Source organism: Leiobunum rupestre, chromosome 6, assembly GCF_980474605.1.
Source record: "Leiobunum rupestre chromosome 6, qqLeiRupe1.1.hap1, whole genome shotgun sequence".
Classification (NCBI taxonomy): domain Eukaryota; kingdom Metazoa; phylum Arthropoda; class Arachnida; order Opiliones; family Sclerosomatidae; genus Leiobunum; species Leiobunum rupestre.
Window position 1 is genome coordinate 59,557,526 of NC_143389.1, and position 23,403 is coordinate 59,580,928.

At 35.2% G+C, this 23,403-nt stretch overlaps 1 protein-coding gene across 1 annotated transcript in view; it reads right to left on the reverse strand.

Moving 5' to 3' along the window:
* mtd (TLD domain-containing protein mustard) overlaps positions 1-23,403 on the reverse strand; it is a 73,735-nt gene that overhangs the window by 29,627 nt on the left and 20,705 nt on the right. Inside the window, exons 3-4 of the mRNA XM_090177204.1 lie at positions 5,468-5,524; positions 4,997-5,145 (exon numbers count right to left, since the gene is read on the reverse strand). Coding sequence (XP_090033330.1) covers positions 4,997-5,145; positions 5,468-5,524 — 206 coding nt within the window. The remainder of the gene's footprint in view (positions 1-4,996; positions 5,146-5,467; positions 5,525-23,403) is intronic.

Consider the following 23,403-nt stretch of genomic DNA (forward strand, 5'->3'; position numbering starts at 1 on the left):
AAAATTCCCTGACCTCTTCGAAACATTTTAAAATTCCCTGACCTCTTCGAAACATTTCCAAATTCCCTGACCTCTTCGAAACATTTCCAAATTCCCTGACCTCTTCGAAACATTTCCAAATTCCCTGACCTCTTCGAAACATTTCCAAATTCCCTGACCTCTTCGAAACATTTCCAAATTCCCTGACCTCTTCGAAACATTTTAAAATTCCCTGACCTCTTCGAAACATTTTAAAATTCCCTGACCTCTTCGAAACATTTTAAAATTCCCTGACCTCTTCGAAACATTTTAAAATTCCCTGACCTCTTCGAAACATTTCCAAATTCCCTGACCTCTTCGAAACATTTCCAAATTCCCTGACCTCTTCGAAACATTTCCAAATTCCCTGACCTCTTCGAAACATTTTAAAATTCCCTGACCTCTTCGAAACATTTTAAAATTCCCTGACCTCTTCGAAACATTTTAAAATTCCCTGACCTCTTCGAAACATTTTAAAATTCCCTGACCTCTTCGAAACATTTCCAAATTCCCTGACCTCTTCGAAACATTTCCAAATTCCCTGACCTCTTCGAAACATTTCCAAATTCCCTGACCTCTTCGAAACATTTCCAAATTCCCTGACCTCTTCGAAACATTTCCAAATTCCCTGACCTCTTCGAAACATTTTAAAATTCCCTGACCTCTTCGAAACATTTTAAAATTCCCTGACCTCTTCGAAACATTTTAAAATTCCCTGACCTCTTCGAAACATTTTAAAATTCCCTGACCTCTTCGAAACATTTTAAAATTCCCTGACCTCTTCGAAACATTTTAAAATTCCCTGACCTCTTCGAAACATTTTAAAATTCCCTGACCTCTTCGAAACATTTTAAAATTCCCTGACCTCTTCGAAACATTTTAAAATTCCCTGACCTCTTCGAAACATTTTAAAATTCCCTGACCTCTTCGAAACATTTTAAAATTCCCTGACCTCTTCGAAACATTTTAAAATTCCCTGACCTCTTCGAAACATTTTAAAATTCCCTGACCTCTTCGAAACATTTTAAAATTCCCTGACCTCTTCGAAACATTTTAAAATTCCCTGACCTCTTCGAAACATTTTAAAATTCCCTGACCTCTTCGAAACATTTTAAAATTCCCTGACCTCTTCGAAACATTTTAAAATTCCCTGACCTCTTCGAAACATTTTAAAATTCCCTGACCTCTTCGAAACATTTTAAAATTCCCTGACCTCTTCGAAACATTTTAAAATTCCCTGACCTCTTCGAAACATTTTAAAATTCCCTGACCTCTTCGAAACATTTTAAAATTCCCTGACCTCTTCGAAACATTTTAAAATTCCCTGACCTCTTCGAAACATTTTAAAATTCCCTGACCTCTTCGAAACATTTCCAAATTCCCTGACCTCTTCGAAACATTTCCAAATTCCCTGACCTCTTCGAAACATTTCCAAATTCCCTGACCTCTTCGAAACATTTCCAAATTCCCTGACCTCTTCGAAACATTTCCAAATTCCCTGACCTCTTCGAAACATTTCCAAATTCCCTGACCTCTTCGAAACATTTTAAAATTCCCTGACCTCTTCGAAACATTTTAAAATTCCCTGACCTCTTCGAAACATTTTAAAATTCCCTGACCTCTTCGAAACATTTTAAAATTCCCTGACCTCTTCGAAACATTTTAAAATTCCCTGACCTCTTCGAAACATTTTAAAATTCCCTGACCTCTTCGAAACATTTTAAAATTCCCTGACCTCTTCGAAACATTTTAAAATTCCCTGACCTCTTCGAAACATTTTAAAATTCCCTGACCTCTTCGAAACATTTTAAAATTCCCTGACCTCTTCGAAACATTTTAAAATTCCCTGACCTCTTCGAAACATTTTAAAATTCCCTGACCTCTTCGAAACATTTTAAAATTCCCTGACCTCTTCGAAACATTTTAAAATTCCCTGACCTCTTCGAAACATTTTAAAATTCCCTGACCTCTTCGAAACATTTTAAAATTCCCTGACCTCTTCGAAACATTTTAAAATTCCCTGACCTCTTCGAAACATTTTAAAATTCCCTGACCTCTTCGAAACATTTTAAAATTCCCTGACCTCTTCGAAACATTTCCAAATTCCCTGACCTCTTCGAAACATTTCCAAATTCCCTGACCTCTTCGAAACATTTCCAAATTCCCTGACCTCTTCGAAACATTTTAAAATTCCCTGACCTCTTCGAAACATTTTAAAATTCCCTGACCTCTTCGAAACATTTTAAAATTCCCTGACCTCTTCGAAACATTTTAAAATTCCCTGACCTCTTCGAAACATTTTAAAATTCCCTGACCTCTTCGAAACATTTTAAAATTCCCTGACCTCTTCGAAACATTTCCAAATTCCCTGACCTCTTCGAAACATTTCCAAATTCCCTGACCTCTTCGAAACATTTCCAAATTCCCTGACCTCTTCGAAACATTTCCAAATTCCCTGACCTCTTCGAAACATTTTAAAATTCCCTGACCTCTTCGAAACATTTTAAAATTCCCTGACCTCTTCGAAACATTTTAAAATTCCCTGACCTCTTCGAAACATTTTAAAATTCCCTGACCTCTTCGAAACATTTCCAAATTCCCTGACCTCTTCGAAACATTTTAAAATTCCCTGACCTCTTCGAAACATTTTAAAATTCCCTGACCTCTTCGAAACATTTTAAAATTCCCTGACCTCTTCGAAACATTTTAAAATTCCCTGACCTCTTCGAAACATTTTAAAATTCCCTGACCTCTTCGAAACATTTTAAAATTCCCTGACCTCTTCGAAACATTTTAAAATTCCCTGACCTCTTCGAAACATTTTAAAATTCCCTGACCTCTTCGAAACATTTTAAAATTCCCTGACCTCTTCGAAACATTTTAAAATTCCCTGACCTCTTCGAAACATTTTAAAATTCCCTGACCTCTTCGAAACATTTTAAAATTCCCTGACCTCTTCGAAACATTTTAAAATTCCCTGACCTCTTCGAAACATTTCCAAATTCCCTGACCTCTTCGAAACATTTCCAAATTCCCTGACCTCTTCGAAACATTTCCAAATTCCCTGACCTCTTCGAAACATTTTAAAATTCCCTGACCTCTTCGAAACATTTCCAAATTCCCTGACCTCTTCGAAACATTTCCAAATTCCCTGACCTCTTCGAAACATTTTAAAATTCCCTGACCTCTTCGAAACATTTCCAAATTCCCTGACCTCTTCGAAACATTTTAAAATTCCCTGACCTCTTCGAAACATTTCCAAATTCCCTGACCTCTTCGAAACATTTCCAAATTCCCTGACCTCTTCGAAACATTTTAAAATTCCCTGACCTCTTCGAAACATTTCCAAATTCCCTGACCTCTTCGAAACATTTTAAAATTCCCTGACCTCTTCGAAACATTTTAAAATTCCCTGACCTCTTCGAAACATTTTAAAATTCCCTGACCTCTTCGAAACATTTTAAAATTCCCTGACCTCTTCGAAACATTTTAAAATTCCCTGACCTCTTCGAAACATTTTAAAATTCCCTGACCTCTTCGAAACATTTTAAAATTCCCTGACCTCTTCGAAACATTTTAAAATTCCCTGACCTCTTCGAAACATTTTAAAATTCCCTGACTTTTCGAGGTCGTGTACGAACCCTATTTAATTACAATTAGTATAAATTTACGTGGTTTTTGCTTTCAGGCGACGATTTTATGTCTAGTTAATATAAAAATAGTACCATTATAGTAAAATAGGTTCGAAATCTGGTACATTTTAGTACTATATAGTACGCTCTCAAAATTATAGTACCACTTATAATATGATGCAAAATGATGGTATTTGTACCATGATTATAGTACGTATGGCAACGCGGTCCTCGACTATCTTTTTTCTGGCCATTCCATCAAATTCCCCCCTCCGAACAGTTTGGTTTCTCCGTCCAGTCCGGGATACTAACACCGAAAGAGAAGTGCTCGCAATGAAGGAGAGAGAGAGAGAGGGAACGAAAGCTCCCCGTAATTAAATTTAGTTCCTTTCTTTTCCGCTTCTTCGTTTCTCTTTTTTCTAATGAGGTTAATGTCTGCAAAGGCCCGGCCTAATATTCCAGCCGAACAATAAGCAGAAGCCGGATTTCGCAGGAAGCCAGAAAAAAACACGCGGGCTACTAATGTAACGGCCAAGTTTTACCCAGTTTTTTTTAATCACGGTCCTAGGAAGGGGGAGGGGGCTTATTTAAATATCCTTCTTTTGGTCCCTTTCTACGGGTAGCTTTCGCGAGACGTGACCATCACTAGGATGGAAGGCTAGTTTCACCCTATTTCTACAATGGCGACCTGGCTTTGATCCGTGGCCGCCATACTGATCAAATGTCTCGCGAAACCCTGTTAATATATTTTAAAATAAAAGAAAAGAAAAGCGCTATTACCATTCAAATGGTAATTTCTTTTCTTTTGGTACGGGATTGTTTTATTTTTTATTTGTTGGGGCTGTTGGTGGTTTATTAATTAGCTTGGAAGAATTTCTTTTCCATGCAAATTGAATTTACCGTGAGTATTAAAAGAATGAGTGTCGGAGTTTGAATGGAATGAATTTACAGATAAATCGTACCCGCTGCTTTATCTTTCCGAGAATAAGAAGTATTTTCAATACGTAACAAACACGATTTTCACGCGTAATTAATTCGCTTAAATTAGGAAAATTTATATTAAATCGGTTATTTTATTGAAATTTTAATTTTGTTTCGTTATATTTCTTAATGTAAAGGAAATTTAAACATACAAAACTATAACTTTTAGTTCAATATAATTTCAAGTAGAATTTTGAATAGAAAAAGGAAATATAATATAAGAGAATTTTTTATCTGTAATAATAACAGTACAAATCTAAATTCGCGATAAAATTTATTATGTTGCAAAAATAACCCTTAAAATCGTATACTTTCGCGAACATAAATTTATTCTACTTTATGAATAATAAAAGGACAAAACTGACCTGGTGAGGCCTTGGAAGGCGTGAGCGGGACTTCAGTAGTGGCCGGAGCGCTGATGGTAGTCGACTCGACCTTGAAGTCCGAAGTAGGATCGTCCGACGGGTTGACCACGCCAGAACTGTCCACGCTTTGGCTCTTGGCCGTCGGGGCGCTGAATCAAAATAAATTAAAACTTATTTACAAAATTGTCCATCGCGAGAAACTCCCGCGAGTCGGTTTGATTAAGACACGACACGCACACGCGTGAAGTGGAGATGGCGAAAATAACTTCGTCCTGAGGATTTCGAGGTCCGACAACGACATTTAGATTAAAAGTCCCTTCAGCGCCAAGGAAATATTTATACAAAGAATGGAGGGCGAGCGTTCATACCAGCCCACCCTCAATGGCGCTTGGTACAGCGCTACTTTATCCCTGCCAGAGATGACACCGTAGCGAGACGAGTAAATGGAAGTACAAATAAAATACGACTGACCTGGCCGAGACGATGGGAGGCGATGGTTTGGCGCCGTAACTGTCAGACTTCTTTGACCTACGGAAGAGAATTAACGACATTTAAACAGTCCGCTCGAGTATAGTAGATATATTAGTCAATAAAGCGCGTCTTAAGCCAACTCAAGAAATCCAATTCAAAATACTATTTAACGTACTAACATGGATGGTTATGAGACACGTTTGCAACCGCTAAAACCGTTAAAAATGTTTTCCGACAGATGGCGAAATTTCAAAAATCAGTTTCCAGTTTATGACCGTTTGAATCACCAGGATAAAAAATATTGCCTGGAAACGCTGCTGAACGCGTTAATACCTTTTTGGGGTCTTTAAAGGGAAATGTTATAGATCTGGACCGTCCCTGTTGTTAATTAGTCCATGATAAATACCACCAAAAGTATTTAAATGACGTATAAAATCTAGCGGTAGAATATTACCTGTTTTTACGAACGGATAAATTGCTCAAATACTCCCAAATAGAAATAGTTTTCCCCGGAGATTTGTTCGCCCATTTCGAGAAGAACGAACTGGGCCTTCTCGGGGCCACGCTCTCCTCGATTGGGGCAGCGCCTTCCTTACTCCGAAGACCGTCCTTCGATTCAACGGGTTTCTCGGATAACAACGGGCCTTGAGACTCCGAATCAGACAGCGAAATAATTTCCACTCGATATTCGGAACCCGCGTCCGAACTACATTCTTCGTCAAATTCTCTAACCATCGCGTATTTAGATAATTGTCAATGCCACTCGAGTTCGTCAATTACATTCCCGAAATGGACGAGAAAATTGGTACAAATTAGTTACGAAAAGAAAAAAGTCGAAATAATTTCCAAAATTGGATGAACAGCGTCGCGCGGAAACCCGACTAAGCCGTACAATACTAATACTAACTTTGACAAGACGATGGAAGCTGTTACGATTATAAAGCAGATTAAGAGGGAATCCGCCCTCTCCAAAAACCGCCTTATCTCTCGATAGCGAATGATATCCGACGTTTCTACAGCGAAAAACTACGCGGTATAGTATTAACGATAACGATAAATTAAGAAATTCCTATATTGAGGACTGCCGATATAGTTCGAGACGCTTTTAATGTTTTTCACTTTAGTCGTCGGGGGCTACAAATGCGTTTTGTTAAAATGATTGCGAATTGTAGACGCCGTTACGTAAGGCGCTATAGTGCCGGGGGTTTGTTCGACTCTCGGGGCAATGATCCGGAGTATATACTAACACAATTTCGCACTATTACATTCAAGCTGATCCCGCCGAAATCGTGTACGACTGGCAAAATGGGAACACGCCCTCGCATTTCCTACACGAGGTTTCCTGCCTAAACTGCCTCTCGCTCCTAAGAGTCATTTGTAATACAGTTTTTAAATGTCTACAGGTTGTTACGAATCGTACAAAATTGAGTTGACTTTTTAAATCACGACTAACAAGGAGACTACCCGAGGTGGTTATCACCAATTTTGATGAAACTCGGTAGTTAAGTAGACCTTATGGTAGTAGGAAAATTTCCAAAGGGAAAAGTTGCAATGGGCTTTAGTTTTCCCATGGCAACCGAAAATGTTTTTGACCTCTCCATTTAAAAAAGCATGGGATTTTCTCGGTTACCCAAATTTTGTTAAAATTTAATCAACATTGATAAATTTTACACAAAATCCTTGATCAATTTTACCCAAAATAGGTCAAATTTATCTTTTTGGGTAAGTTTTGAAAATATAATTTTTTTAAGTAAGTACCGAGAAAATCCCATGCTTTTTTAAAAGGAGATTTTTTGTTTTGAGAGATCAAAAACATTTTCGGTTGCCATGGGAAAACTAAAGCCCATTGCAACTTTTCCCTTTGGAAATTTTCATACTACCATAAGGTCTACCTAACCCCCGAGTTTCAACAAAATCGGTGATAACCACCTCGGGTAGTCTCCTTGTAAGAGATTTCATTTGCAATCGCGGTACATTTTGTAGAAATGTGACTTTTATAAATAACGTCATGATATTAGGACGAGGGTCAGGAAAGTCTCAAAAGTGTGAAACTGTTACCAAAGTGCAAAGGATTTCAATTTGCAAAGTCACATTCAAAGATAAAGAAGTTTTTAAGACATTTCAATATAAATTGTACAGCGTAAAGAAACAATAAAAATGAAGTAAACTTATTTTTTCCAAAATGAAGGTTTCGCGGAGTGTGACAAAATGCGACACGCGCGAGAAAAAGGTAACGAAATTGGTTAAAGAACCTAACATATGGATAATCCCTAAAGTGGTTTTGTAATTAATTTGAAATATAGGTTAATGTATTAAAAACTTGTAGGTGTAGAGCGCAAACTAATTATAGTAAAACTGTAATTAAAAAGCGGCGGTGAAGAAATCCAAAAAAGTAACGGTCGCCATTTTGCGGACTAATATTTGATACATAGCGGTGGTGACGTGTCATTTGGGCAATGCCACTACTTCATAGTCAGCTGATAACGAGTCAGAATGTTTAAAAAAAAAACAAAAAACGTCCGTTATTTTTAAAAGTTTATGATTAAACGTTCATTTCTTCATACGAGTGAACTAGTAGAAACCCAGTGATAAGACTACAAAATAATAAAATTTACGTTCTTATTAATTGCAGTTACGATATAGTTACTATTTAAGAATTGGAATACTTGTTGAAAGGAAGTACGAGAGATATTACCAAGTTTTCTTAAATTAAACCATGGAAATATTCTAAAAAACTTCAAATCAATACTTAGGCCTACTATTTGTATAAACTTTAAAATAAAAATTACACTTAAGGATTCAGTGTTTGAATAAAATGTAATGCAAATGGAAAGAAGCCTCTTAGGAACCAAAAAAGATAAGTATAAAAATGTAGAAAAGACGATTGAGAAATCAATTTCGTTCCCTTCAAAGACACACTCGAGTATGTTCGCGAGAGAAGGGATTAATTGTAGAAGTGGTCAACTGGTTGGACGTACACTCGATGAGATGAGGGGAATTACCGAGCATGGACGACGGAAAGGCAGAAATCAATACAAAGGCACCGCCTTAGGTCGGCCCAATTTGAGGACGAATGTCGCCAAGGACGAAAAATTAGCCGAAACTAGAGAGTCGCATTTTGACAAGTCGGCAGATTTCGTTACAAAAATACGAAATTCGACTTTTCAAATAAAAATGTTAACGATTTGGTTGTTTCAGGGATACCTTTTTGTTCCAACATATTTAACTTAGTGTAATTTATTGATTTATAACATTTAACACAACCTGGTTTTATTAAGTTCAAATTACAGTTGTTAATTTTCCAAAAAAAAAATAAAATGCGGGAAAATTTCAGAAAATTTTCCGTAAATCGGAAAAGTAAAAAACTTAAACATTACTTTTTAATGTTTTTATCGATATAAAAGGTCTAAAATCAGTAAACATACTACAAAACATTAATAGTGTTACATTGTTAATCAGTTTAAAATAGTCTATAGGTTTTGTTTTACTTTTAGATTCGAAAAAATGAGGCGAAAATGCCGCCTTAATTAAATTTGCAAACAATATTAGACTAATCATGGAAAAATACTGAAAATTTTCCGGATAAAAGGCCTCTGTCATTTTCCGACTTACAACTCTTGTTCAAACCATTATAACGAACCCAAATGCCCTATCTTTTAGATAATCAATAACGATAATACGCAATAAATACATTTAAACGAAAAACTATAAGCGCAGTAACGGAATACAGGGAACCTTAGTTCCGTTTTAAATAGGAAAAACCTCACACAAATCGCGTCATAACTAAACGAAAATCGATACAGAGCGGTATATATTTCCCCGTGTTAAAAATCGATGAATCAAAATGGGGAGAGTTGTAAATTTTAATTTCCACATTTCTCAGATTTGGAAACAAAGCGGGTCGATACGTTTCAAGGTGGATCGAGACGCTGCGGAGACAGAAAATAACAATTATACGCCGTTAATCTAGGGAACACGTCAGATTAGATAATTATAATATATAGAGGCAATTTTCGATGTCATCAATGCTCAAATCTGGAAAATCGACCATTCTGATTAATCTTTAGTTTATCTCGTCCGCGAAATCAGCCTGCATAAATAGGGTCAACGAGATAGAAAAGCCGCCCGTCAATATTCGGAAAATTACGGTAGCGAAGGTCGAGGCACGATTATATAGAGAGTTAGAGTGTCTCGATTCATTCTCTCAACTGTACTCGGTGGCGTAAATAACAACCCAGCGGACAAAAATGGTTCTCGCGATAAAGGGCCCCTTAAGATTCCGGACAACAATCGTTCTCGTGATAAGAAGGGCCCCTTAAGATTCCGGACAACAATCGTTCTCGCGATAAAGGGCCCCTTAAGATTCAGGACAAAAATCCTTCTCGCGACCAGTTGCCCCTAAAGATTCCGGACAACAATCGTTCTCGTGATAAGAAGGGCCCCTTAAGATTCCGGACAACAATCGTTCTCGTGATAAGAAGGGCCCCTTAAGATTCAGGACAAAAATAGGGCTCATGATAAGGGGCTCCTAAACGAGTTTCGCGGGCGGGCAACAGAGACCTTAGTTACGCCAATGTCTATACAAGTGTTGAAATTAGCAGGATATATATATTTGCCGCTAAATGTTAGCCCAAAATCTTTATGGAACGTAGTTGAAAGATTGTTCCGACGAAATCGCCCATTTTTCTGCCAAAAAACAAGTTTTATCTTGACGCGATTAGACATCGCCACAGAGACGGGCAGCAAAATCCTGGGCATGGAACCAGCCATACCGGTTATAGCCACCTTATTAAATCCAGTTGTAGCTACTTGAAAAAGATCTAGATTTTTTTGGCTTTTTTTTTAAATTAAAAATTTTACTAAAATAATAGCTTTTATTTAGTTTGGCTTTTGTTTCATATTTTAACAAACGGGGGGGGGGGGGGGGTTCAAATTATCTAATTGGGGGGGAAGAGGGGTGGGTTAAATGTTCTAAGGTTCGCTGCCTCGGTCGGCGCGTCGTAAACAAGAACTAGGAGGAAATCAACAATTTAATTATTTAATATAGTAATTTTGCTTACTTTGTTTAGTTACTAAATTACAACACTAACAGCGGACAATTTCCTACTTAGAAAGTGAGGTACATAAGTGAAGTCTACGCTGTTTCTATTTTAGCCGGCTTTGGCCGAAAACAACCGGAAATAACATATTAAAACCACTGGTCTGGCTTTTTTCCAGCCCTGCAAAATCCCAAAATAAATCGTATAAATTGCACGAGCCAGGTGTCATATTTGCGAGTTCCAAACAAGCTTAACCGGTAGATAAATGGTTGTAGTGGTACACAATTGTTTTTAAGGGTGAATGTCCCGTTATTTCTGACGGCTGTCAACTGTCGTGGCGTGTTTTGCCGAAGATTACAAACGTTTCCTAGTTCCGTCGGTACGCCGGTACAACACGAGGCATCATTGACGAGGAAGAAAATTAATTTTCCCGACTCTGTCGCAGCTGCTAACGTCATTATTTCGATGGCTCTCGTACTTGGAAATTGCAATCTACTACTAATTAATTTAAAGCAGAGGTCGCGTCTTCGGTATGGATTTAATCAAGAAATATGTTTAAGCATCCCGATGTAGCGCGTGCCGCCCAAACGTAATTTGGGGTAAAAAATAACAGAAATATTTCGGTAAAAAATAACAGAAATATTTCGGTAAACAACCAACATAAGTCTTTTGTTCTAATTTAACCAGAGAATCCAGACCGATTTGATAACGTTAATGATAGCCTTAATATTTTGGAGCCCGATTGTTTTGATAGTGTTAGCAGTATTGAAAATGACTAATTACATTTCCATCAAGATTGTTATAACTTTAAATAGTTTTTTCTCTGAATAATTTTATACAAATCTAAAAAAAAATTAACAAATATATTATGAAATTTTTATAAAATTTATTTAACTTTTGCTCTAACAGGACTCCCAATCATTAGCCCAACATATATCGTAATTATAGGACAATTGAAGGATTAAAATTACAGTAATTACAGATTTAAAGGACAGTTAAAGGATTAAAATTACAGTAATTACAGATTTAAAGGACAGTTAAAGGATTAAAATTACAGTAATTACAGATTTTAAAGGACAGTTAAAGGATTAAAATTACAGTAATTACAGATTTAAAGGATGTTTATAGGACTAAAATACCAGAGCTTTAGGACAGTTACAAGGCAAATTACAGATTTATACGATTTTATATGATTAAAATACCGAAAAGACAACACCATATAAGTCAAAATTAAACTCTTAAAGCGCTTGAAGACAAATCTCCACTTTCTCAGTTTTGAGAAATTTAGGATTTTATAAGACCATTTTCAGAAATATAGGAATTATAAGAAAACTCTACACTTGGGGAAAAAATATGAGTGCAAAACATTCTATAACCCATATTATATACCCAACAATATTAACACCGCAAAATAATATAGATTTGGTTATTTTGCTTAGGAAATTCCCAGACAAAGCTTAATGCGCGTCACCACATATTGAAGAGGAAATTTCAAAATAACAAACGCCAGCCCAAATTCTTTTAAGTACGCTATTTACGAAACAAAAGTGCTAGTTTAAACGTAAACATGTAGTAAAAACGCGCCTTAGCAACGCGTATTCCCACTTAACTATCGTCATAAGGCGCTATCGGGAGTTAAACATAAGGCGGTCGTAAAATAGCCAATTTCCAGGCGCGGGAATTTTGGCAGAAAAGGTTAAAAGGAAATAAAGTTGACTCGAGTTGAAGCTTATAAAAAGGGCACGACCGAGTTCGGACTATCGTTACCTATCTCAGTCACCTGACAGCGTAGCCGAGGGCCAGGAGAGAGGCGATATCGGATCAGGGTCTCGTTATATATAACCAATCTAAAGCGCATCATAACACGATGGCACTTCTAAAGGGGAATCCCTCCCGTCACCGGAATTCAGCCTATTGCGATAAAACGCGTACGCGGAACGCGTGGAGACATTAAATTTCACCATAAATTGAATTTGTTTACGACTATTACGTAGTTTTACATCTGAACGTAACCCTAATAAGGTTATTTTAGCTAAACACCGCGTTGGTAACGTAATAAAGGATAAATTAGGCACACACTACACGGTCCGCTACACGTTTTATTGCGCGGGCTTAGCCTCTTCATTGCTCAAAAGGAGAGAAACGGAGAGTTTCTAACGTGTAGGGCAACATTATACAGAGGTGTGGGGGGGGGGGCAGGTAAGTCATTTCGTCGCCCCCCCCCCCCTTCCTCCTTGAGCCTTTGCCCCGTCGAACCAGCGCCGTTTCCAGGAAAGCCCGGGAAGCGAGCTGGGCAGACACCCGACCGAGTCGATATTTGGCCGAGGATGGTTGAGGAAGATTGGGAACCAGGCCAGCGTGTAACAGCAGAGGGACGCGATGATAAAACTTCACGTACAGGGTGCGAAGAATCCGCCGCCTCTGAGCGGAAACGAATTCGCTTCTTTATTTTGAGAGATAGATTAATTTACCAACTACGGAAATTAAACCACCAGGGTTGCCACAATATTATCAGATTCAAATTCCCAGTTTTCACCGACCATTTTAAGTTATTTTCTAGTGTTGTTAATTTTCCGGAAAAATAAAACTTTCCGCAAATTGGAAAATAAAAAATTGAAACAAATTACTTTATAAGGGTTTTTAAGGTTTTTATCGATATAAAATGTCTAATAACAGTAAACATACTACAAAACGTTAGTAGTGTTAGATTATTAATCAGTTTAAACTAGCCTAGAGGTTTAGTGTTACTTTCAGATTCGAAAAAATGAGGCGAAAATGCCGCTTTATTTAAATTTGCAAACAATATATTAGACTAATCATGGAATTAAAACTTTTTTTTTCGGAAAAATACGGAAATTGTTTTTGGAAAAAAGGCCTTACAAAACTATTATTTTCCCTGACTTACTAAGGCCAAAATTAGACAGTTTTTAACTTTTACATTTATCAGAAGTTAAAATTTAATCAACTAATATTTCAGTACAAAAATTATTTCAATGTTAAAAAACCTTTCAAGGATCTAAATAATAATAGCAGAATTTGCCACAGATCTAGAGTAAAATTACCTTAAAATAGGGTCAAAATTGAACTGAATTCCCTGACTTTTAACAAATTCTTTAAATTCCCTGACCTTCCTCTGGCTTTATAATGCCATTTTTAAATTCCCCGACTTTTCCCTGATTTCCATGACGTGTGGCAACCCTGACAACGGCCGATTCATAATAATAATAGTAATACCCAAGTCATCCAGCGACTTTGGAAAGCCATTAATTCAGGTAGCCGGGTTACAATGCGTAGGAGGATGGTGGCAAGCGAGCCAACAGCTCCCTACACTAATTATTACCGTTAACCTCAACAGGTTTTTAAGGAAAGGGGAAACCTAAGAGCTCGGGGGAAACCCCTTAAACTGGGGGGGGGGGGGGGGGGGAACTTGCAAACTCAGATTGTTTCTGAAAATTCGTTGTTGATGGATTTTCACATCTTCCGGTTGTGACGTCACTAACAAGCCTAACGAATGTTCAACGATAATTTCTTTTGATACGCAATCTGAAGTATGCGGGTATTTTAACGATTTTAGTTACTGAACGCGGCCTGACGAAAATTAATTATTTCCAACCTGTGGAAAATAAAAAAATATATTATTATTATTATTATTATTATTATAGCAAAAACATTGCTTTTTTCCATCAAAAAAATTAGTTATAAAATAAGGAAACTCCGTGAAACTATGAAGCTTCAAAATTAAAATCCCATTTGTACGCTGTCTGTGTTACCTTCTTAAGCCTCGGTTACGCGATTTTCCGAAACAACAAGCTTAATAATCCCGTTTTCTCAAACCGAGCGTTTCAAACTAACATTATTGCAAACAAGGCACGAGAGTAACATAGTGGGGATCCACTTTTTCTTCCTTACAAAATACGCACTTTCTTTCAGCGCGTTCATTGGATTTAATTAAATTAAAAATGCAACGTCAAAATGAACCGCCATTAGTGATAATTTATCTCCTGTTCCCATCACCCGGTATAATTCGATAAAGGCTGTTGGGAGGGGGGAAAGTGGGGAGTTGTAACGGTGGTAAGGTCACCTGAACAACGGCAAGAAGCAGCTGGGACACCAACCAGCCTGGTGAATAGAGCATAGCGCCGATTTGATTTGGGTCGGCGGCTAAAACTCCCCCCCCCCCCCCCTTTTGAAAATTAAGAAAGTTTTAGAAAAAAATAAAAAAATTAACGTTACATAGGAAAACTCAAAAAACAATTCGGCGGCGGGAACAAAATTTATCGGCGGCGCGCCAAATAGTAAATGACACTGCTGTGGAGTTTTGGCGCCAGAGAACATATCGGCGACGGCGGCGTTGGATCGGCGGCGCTAGGCTCTAGTTGCGTATCAAATAAACAGACATTTGGGAAAAGGGGTGGAAATATGTCGGTCAAATCAAGGCTCTTGGAAATAAGGGTGGGGCTGGGGGGGGGGGGGGTCAACGTAAAAGATCATACCCATAGACAGCGGCGCCACAGTAAAGACGGAAAGTAGATAAATTATTCTGGTATAGGGGACTGTTGCAGTGGCGGTACCCAACAAATCGATTCCGCCAAATTGCCTGCCCAGTTTTCGGGGGCGGAGCGAAAGAGGGGAATGAAACGGAAGGGGGGGGGCGGAATGAAGAGGAGAAGGCTTTGATCTGGCCGGCGTTAGTCCCCGGGAAGCTGTATCGTTTTCATCATATCCCAGCAACTATGTTTATACGAAAAAAGGAGATAGATGGGGGTCAAAAAGATTGTGTCCCGTTCCCTCGCCTTCTCGGCCGCGGGGGGGTTACAATGGACCAATCGCGACGCTACCCCGCAAAATGAAGCCCTAGGGAGGAAAATGAACGGGGGGGGCGGGCGCCTGTACTCTTTACAAGTCGCCTTTTAAACCGCCAGCACGTGTCCAACCTTTCAAAAAGGAAAAATTTCCATCTTATCGTCCTTTTGGATCGACACGTGACTTCGACATTTAAAAATGTGACATTTAGGTTGAAGGGGCTCTATCCCTTACGTGAGAAATGCAAATCTCCTGGGAATAGAAAATTGGCATCTTCGATTCGGGTCGAATTATTTTCGAAATACAAGATATTGAACAACTATTTCTGCATATGTATGGAAAAACTTCAGATTTACCTTTATTACGTAACTATATGATATTAAATTATATGATATATGATATTAAATTATATGATATATGATATTAAATTATATGATATATGATATTAAATTATATGATATATGATATTAAATTATATGATATATGATATTAAATTATATGATATATGATATTAAATTATATGATATATGATATTAAATTATATGATATATGATATTAAATTATATGATATATGATATTAAATTATATGATATATGATATTAAATTATATGATATATGATATTAAATTATATGATATATGATATTAAATTATATGATATATGATATTAAATTATATGATATATGATATTAAATTATATGATATATGATATTAAATTATATGATATATGATATTAAATTATATGATATATGATATTAAATTATATGATATATGATATTAAATTATATGATATATGATATTAAATTATATGATATATGATATTAAATTATATGATATATGATATTAAATTATATGATATATGATATTAAATTATATGATATATGATATTAAATTATATGATATATGATATTAAATTATATGATATATGATATTAAATTATATGATATATGATATTAAATTATATGATATATGATATTAAATTATATGATATATGATATTAAATTATATGATATATGATATTAAATTATATGATATATGATATTAAATTATATGATATATGATATTAAATTATATGATATATGATATTAAATTATATGATATATGATATTAAATTATATGATATATGATATTAAATTATATGATATATGATATTAAATTATATGATATATGATATTAAATTATATGATATATGATATTAAATTATATGATATATGATATTAAATTATATGATATATGATATTAAATTATATGATATATGATATTAAATTATATGATATATGATATTAAATTATATGATATATGATATTAAATTATATGATATATGATATTAAATTATATGATATATGATATTAAATTATATGATATATGATATTAAATTATATGATATATGATATTAAATTATATGATATATGATATTAAATTATATGATATATGATATTAAATTATATGATATATGATATTAAATTATATGATATATGATATTAAATTATATGATATATGATATTAAATTATATGATATATGATATTAAATTATATGATATATGATATTAAATTATATGATATATGATATTAAATTATATGATATATGATATTAAATTATATGATATATGATATTCAATTATATGATATATGATATTCAATTATATGATATATGATATTCAATTATATGATATATGATATTCAATTATATGATATATGATATTCAATTATATGATATATGATATTCAATTATATGATATATGATATTCAATTATATGATATATGATATTCAATTATATGATATATGATATTCAATTATATGATATATGATATTCAATTATATGATATTCAATTATATGATATATGATATTCAATTATATGATATTCAATTATATGATATTCATCATATTGCATCATATTGCATCATATTGCATCATATTCCATCATATTGCATCATATTCCATCATACTCATCATACTCATCATATTCATCATATTGCATAATATTCATCATATTGCATCATATTCCATCATATTGCATCATATCCATCATATTGCATCATATCCATCATATTGCATCATATCCATCATATTGCATCATATCCCATCATATCCATCATATTGCATCATATCCATCATATTGCATCATATCCATCATATTGCATCATATCCATCATATTGCATCATATCCATCATATTGCATCATATCCATCATATTGCATCATATCCATCATATTGCATCATATCCATCATATTGCATCATATCCATCATATTGCATCATATCCATCATATTGCATCATATCCATCATATTGCATCATATTCATCATATTGCATCATATTGCATCATATCCATCATATTGCATCATATCCATCATATTGCATCATATCCATCATATTGCATCATATCCATCATATTGCATCATATCCATCATATTGCATTATATCCATCATATTGCATTATATCCATCATATTGCATTATATCCATCATATTGCATTATATCCATCATATTGCATTATATCCATCATATTGCATTATATCCATCATATTGCATTATATCCATCATATTGCATTATATCCATCATATTGCATTATATCCATCATATTGCATTATATCCATCATATTGCATTATATCCATCATATTGCATTATATCCATCATATTGCATTATATCCATCATATTGCATTATATCCATCATATTGCATTATATCCATCATATTGCATTATATCCATCATATTGCATTATATCCATCATATTGCATTATATCCATCATATTGCATTATATCCATCATATTGCATTATATCCATCATATTGCATTATATCCATTATATTGCATTATATCCATTATATTGCATTATATCCATTATATTGCATTATATCCATTATATTGCATTATATCCATTATATTGCATTATATCCATTATATTGCATTATATCCATTATATTGCATTATATCCATTATATTGCATTATATCCATTATATTTCGTTATATTTCATTTCTTTAGATTATATGATATTATATTTAATTATAATATAATAAAATTTATATTTATAATAGAGGATTATAAATTGAAATAACCTTTAAAAGTATCACGAAGTACGGAAAGTCGCTAGACGACTAGGGACTAAGGTGGTGCCTTGGGTATCATTATTATTAATTCCCATAGACGAAATGAACTTTTCAGTTTTCAATAATAATCAGCTAGGCTAATATCTAAGGCACCACCTTAGGCCTAAAGGCGGATGCACACATAGTCTTCGCGCGCGAAATTTCGCTGGCAAATCGCGTCGCGTCGCGTGACTTATAGAATGGAAGTCATGGCGCATGGGCGCGTGCGCGAAAATTCGCAGGCGAAATCGCTTGCAAACCGTATGTGTGTTTGGGCCTTAAGTCATCAAGCGACTTTTGAAGCCATTAATTCATGTGGCCGGGTTATAATCCGTTGGAAACCTAGCTTTTGCTTACTTTCTGAACGACCCTTGAAAGAAATTTCGAAATTAACCGCAAATCTAATGTAAAAGTGAGTCAAAACATCGCGAAAGCCAGGTTTCGAAATCTGAAATTCGCTGACGAAATCGCGTTATAAACTTGGCGAAGCATTTTCGAAATGACAAGAAACTAGAGTAACGAGAATCGCCAATATAAAGATAGCTTAAGAGAAATACCCATTTGTATAGCTGTTTCTAAAGCCACGTTCACACTACAGCCTAAAACCCAGTTTAGGTCGGTTTGTATTCCAGTTTTGATCGCCTACGATAATTCTTGGTTCACACGTGCGAAATCGCATCAACCCGGTTCGCTTATAGCCAAGGCTTAACGCCATTTCATATTATGACTAGAATTTTGAAAATACTAAAATGTATCCCAAAACAATTAGTTAATCATGTTTACTATACATAGTAATATTATTTGACATTATTTAGAATTTTATCCCCATTATTTTTGAAAATACGAGAAATTTTACTTCCCCGCCTTGTCGTTTTGAAAGCGATTCTAGAATCGAACCGACTTGGACGAGTTGCTTCCCGAACCAACACGAAGCGATTTCTCACGTTGGTTTTAAAAACCAGTTATCTAAACGAAGCGAATTTAGGGATAAGTGTGAACGTAGCTTAAGTGCTCTCTTTCAAAGAGAGAAACCCGAACCGTTTTAAAAGATCTAAATTCCAGTCCATTAAATGAAGCATCCGCGGCGGACGAACTCCTTTCTAATTTGAGCGTTATTATTTCACGGGTTATTGGCTTTCCACCGCCAGAGGGAGAACGGAAAACAAAACACCAACTCCTTCCATCTTTCCTCGCTATTATTTATGATAATGGCTCTAGTTTAGACCCAGCTTGTCTTTGCATTTAATAATTACGGCTCGAGATTGCGCCAGTTTGGATCTATATATACGGTTAACACCTTCCCGCGGTTGTACGCAAACTACCTACTCGCGGTGTTACCGAAAAGACACCTTTTGTTTCAGAAAAGTCCAGGTCAGTGGCAAATAAGTTGAAGGAATATTGCGCGAGGAAAGTAGCTTTTTCTAGCGCGCCTGCGAAAATTATCCCAATAAAGCTGTCCTGTGACGTAAGATAAACATTTTTTTTACTTTCTTTTTATTTTATTCAGGGTTCGTACAAAATTTCCGGAATTAAATTCCCTGACATTTTCAGGTTTTCCCTGACAAAATTGTCAAATTGTCCCTTACCATTTCTGTAGAATAAATGAATGGTTTGATGTAAAATCTTAAAAATTATTTATTTATTTGTAATACACCTTCACAAAAATTTATTTGCCTAATTTTTTTGGGGCCATTTAAAAATTCCCTTACTTTTTTAGACCATTTAAAAATTCCCTTACTTTTTTAGACCATTTAAAAATTCCCTTACTTTTTTAGACCATTTAAAAATTCCCTTACTTTTTTAGACCATTTAAAAATTCCCTTACTTTTTTAGACCATTTTGAAATTCCCTTACTTTTTTAGACCATTTTGAAATTCCCTTACTTTTTTAGACCATTTTGAAATTCCCTTACTTTTTTAGACCATTTTGAAATTCCCTTACTTTTTTAGACCATTTTGAAATTCCCTTACTTTTTTAGACCATTTTGAAATTCCCTTACTTTTTTAGACCATTTTGAAATTCCCTTACTTTTTTAGACCATTTTGAAATTCCCTTACTTTTTTTAGACCATTTTGAAATTCCCTTACTTTTTTAGACCATTTTGAAATTCCCTTACTTTTTTAGACCATTTTGAAATTCCCTTACTTTTATAGACCACTAGCTGAGAAGCCCGGCCTCCGGCCGTGCTTTCAGCTAGTTGAGTAAATTGGGGTTTAGAAAACGGAAACAAAATGCACTTTACTTTAAATATGCAAATTAAATTATTTTTAAATAGTAAATAGGCATTTTTTAAATTGCAAACGTTTAGTAGTGCAAAATATCATATCTTGTAATATTAACATATATTTGATTTCTTTGATTAGTTTAAGATGTAATTATGATAAAGCGTTTTTGTACACAATATTTATAGTTTCTCCGTTTGGAGTAAGTATGTACAGGTTATTTGCAGCTCCAACTCTTGAGCACGCCACATAAAGCATGGGTTTTCTAAATTAATTCCCGCAGTTTTAAGTGACTGTCCTTGCGTAGCTAAGATTGATTGGAAATTGCAGGCGTTTAAAATCAAATGGGGAGGGGGGGGGGTCTGAGAAAAGAGAACGAACGCAAGCGAAAAGGGTCGAAGGTCGTGCCATGCAGCAGCTAAGTGAGGCAATTAGAGCCAGAGAGATAAACTCCCGTGTCTCTTAATACCCGCGTCTCTTGACAGCGTGAGCTCACGGGTTTCGGTCTTGCGGTCACCGGTTATTGGTCCCGTGGTCAAAAACGACGAAGGTTAGCAATCTCAAGACGCCCCTATAACCTGACGCCAAGGGCCACAATGCCACAGTCCAAATTTCGTGCGAATCGGACAATTATCTTGGGCGTGCATAGAAGGTAACAAACCAATATATATACATACAAACATCAGATTTTATATATATATATATATATATATAGATTTTTAAATTCCCGTACTTTTTAGACCATTTTGAAATTCCTTGACCTTTTGGAATCAATTTCAAATACCCTGACTTTTCCCCGATCGTTTAAAAATATTTTGAAAATCCCTGACCTTTTGTGGTAATTTTCAAATTCCCTAACTGTTCCAGGTTTTCTAGGTCGTGCACGAACCCTGTTTATAGAAACATCTATTGAAACTTTATTTTAAAGTAGTAAAATAGGCGTTTCAATAAATGCCGCTCTCTTTTCCTTTCTTCCCCAACGCGCATGCGCGAGTCACCAAATAAAATTATCACGTGTTGATGTTAGTTTCATTTGTAAAGCTACAGTTGATATTTTTTCTTTCAGGCTGCGCGTGCGAAATGGAACAAGCCCCATATTGAAATATTAAGAAGCGCGCGCTTTAAAATATAACGCTTTTGCAAGTATGTCCTGGCTCTCTGTATTACTACTTCTAGGCTAATCACTGAACAGGTTTTATTTAAGCGTCTATTACACTTTAATTTGACATAATACCAAAAATAGTACAAAAAGCAAAAGTTGGAATGTAAATTTTTTAATTTGAGTCAGTCTCACTTATATATTAAGTTTTGAGATTCTTTTTCAATAAAAAATACTGCCCACCATTTACCGGATTGGTTAGTAAACTAGTTATTGTCCCGGCCGGAGAAAATCAACTATTTTCCGTACTATTTGCCTAGAATTTTTTTAGCTCGGAAAAAATACACACTAGACACTTTTGAAACGGTTTCGAAGATCAAATTGAAAATTTTCGGTGTCAACTGTATTAGTACTATAAATACATTCGACACCAAAATTTTACTATTTGATCTTTCGAAACCTGTTCAAAACGTTTCTCAAGTGTCTAGTGTGAACGCGGCTTTAGTGTTTAATGGGAATTTCGGGACGGGAATAGTAAAGCTTACAAATTTAACAGGGATTCAAAATTTCAAAGGTCTATTCATACCAAGGTTTATATAGCTTCGCCTCGCTAATGTGTATTCATACGGGCTAATATTTGTTTCGCAAACGAGCGGATTATGCCAAAAGAGGCTTAGCTCCAATACTTAATAGTAATTTACGTACACAACTTTTTCATTGTAAACTAAAAATACAAATTATTAAGGACCTTTATAATGTAAATCATCATATTTAATAAAAAATATTTGTACAAAAAAAAACGACTTCGCGAGGATTGGAAGTCAGACCTCGGAAAAGTTACGCTGGGCTTCCGTTTTGCTATGGCAACCGAAAATGTTTTAGACAACTTAAAATGAAAAATATTTTTTTATTTTTTTGGGTTTTCAAAAATTTCCAGAGGGTACCCCTCCCCCCTGTGAAACCGAGAAAATCCCATGCTTTTTTAAATGTAGATTTTTTCATTTTATGTTGTCAAAAACATTTTCGGTTGCCATAGCAAAACGGAAGCCCGGCGTAACTTTTTCCTTGGTGAAAATTCATATTACCACAAGGTCTATATACCCCCCGAGTTTCATCGAAATCGGTGATTTACACCTCGGGTACACTCCTCGTTAGTGGTGAGCGACCGGGATTTTTATTAAATATCCTACCGGTCGGTCTCCACCGCTTATCGTGAGATATATGACAAACATTTCGTGAAGTTAAAACTTTTGTTAATCAACAAAGTTGGTAAAAAATTGAAAGCTTGCTTTGTTAAATTGAAGCGAACATTATTAGCACCTTCATTAGGTAGTATAATATACGAGATGAGTAAAGGAGCAGTAAGATTATAATAGTGCCACCCTAAATACGAACGTGAAAGCCTATAAAAAACAAGATAACATTCGCAATAACAATCGAGACCAACTAAAGATTGCGTCTGCAACGCGAAATAAACAAGATGTCACGGGCATTTAAGTACACACAATCCCCCCCCTGTTGTATTAAATATATTTTAAATATTAAATTTTAACAAATCATCTTGTATATTAACTTAATAAACCCCAAGAGGAATTATATAGAAAATGCATTTTTCGAGTTACCCGGTTTTGGAAATAAGGTAGCGAAACGCGAACGCATTAATTTAATTACTTTTTAGGCAAA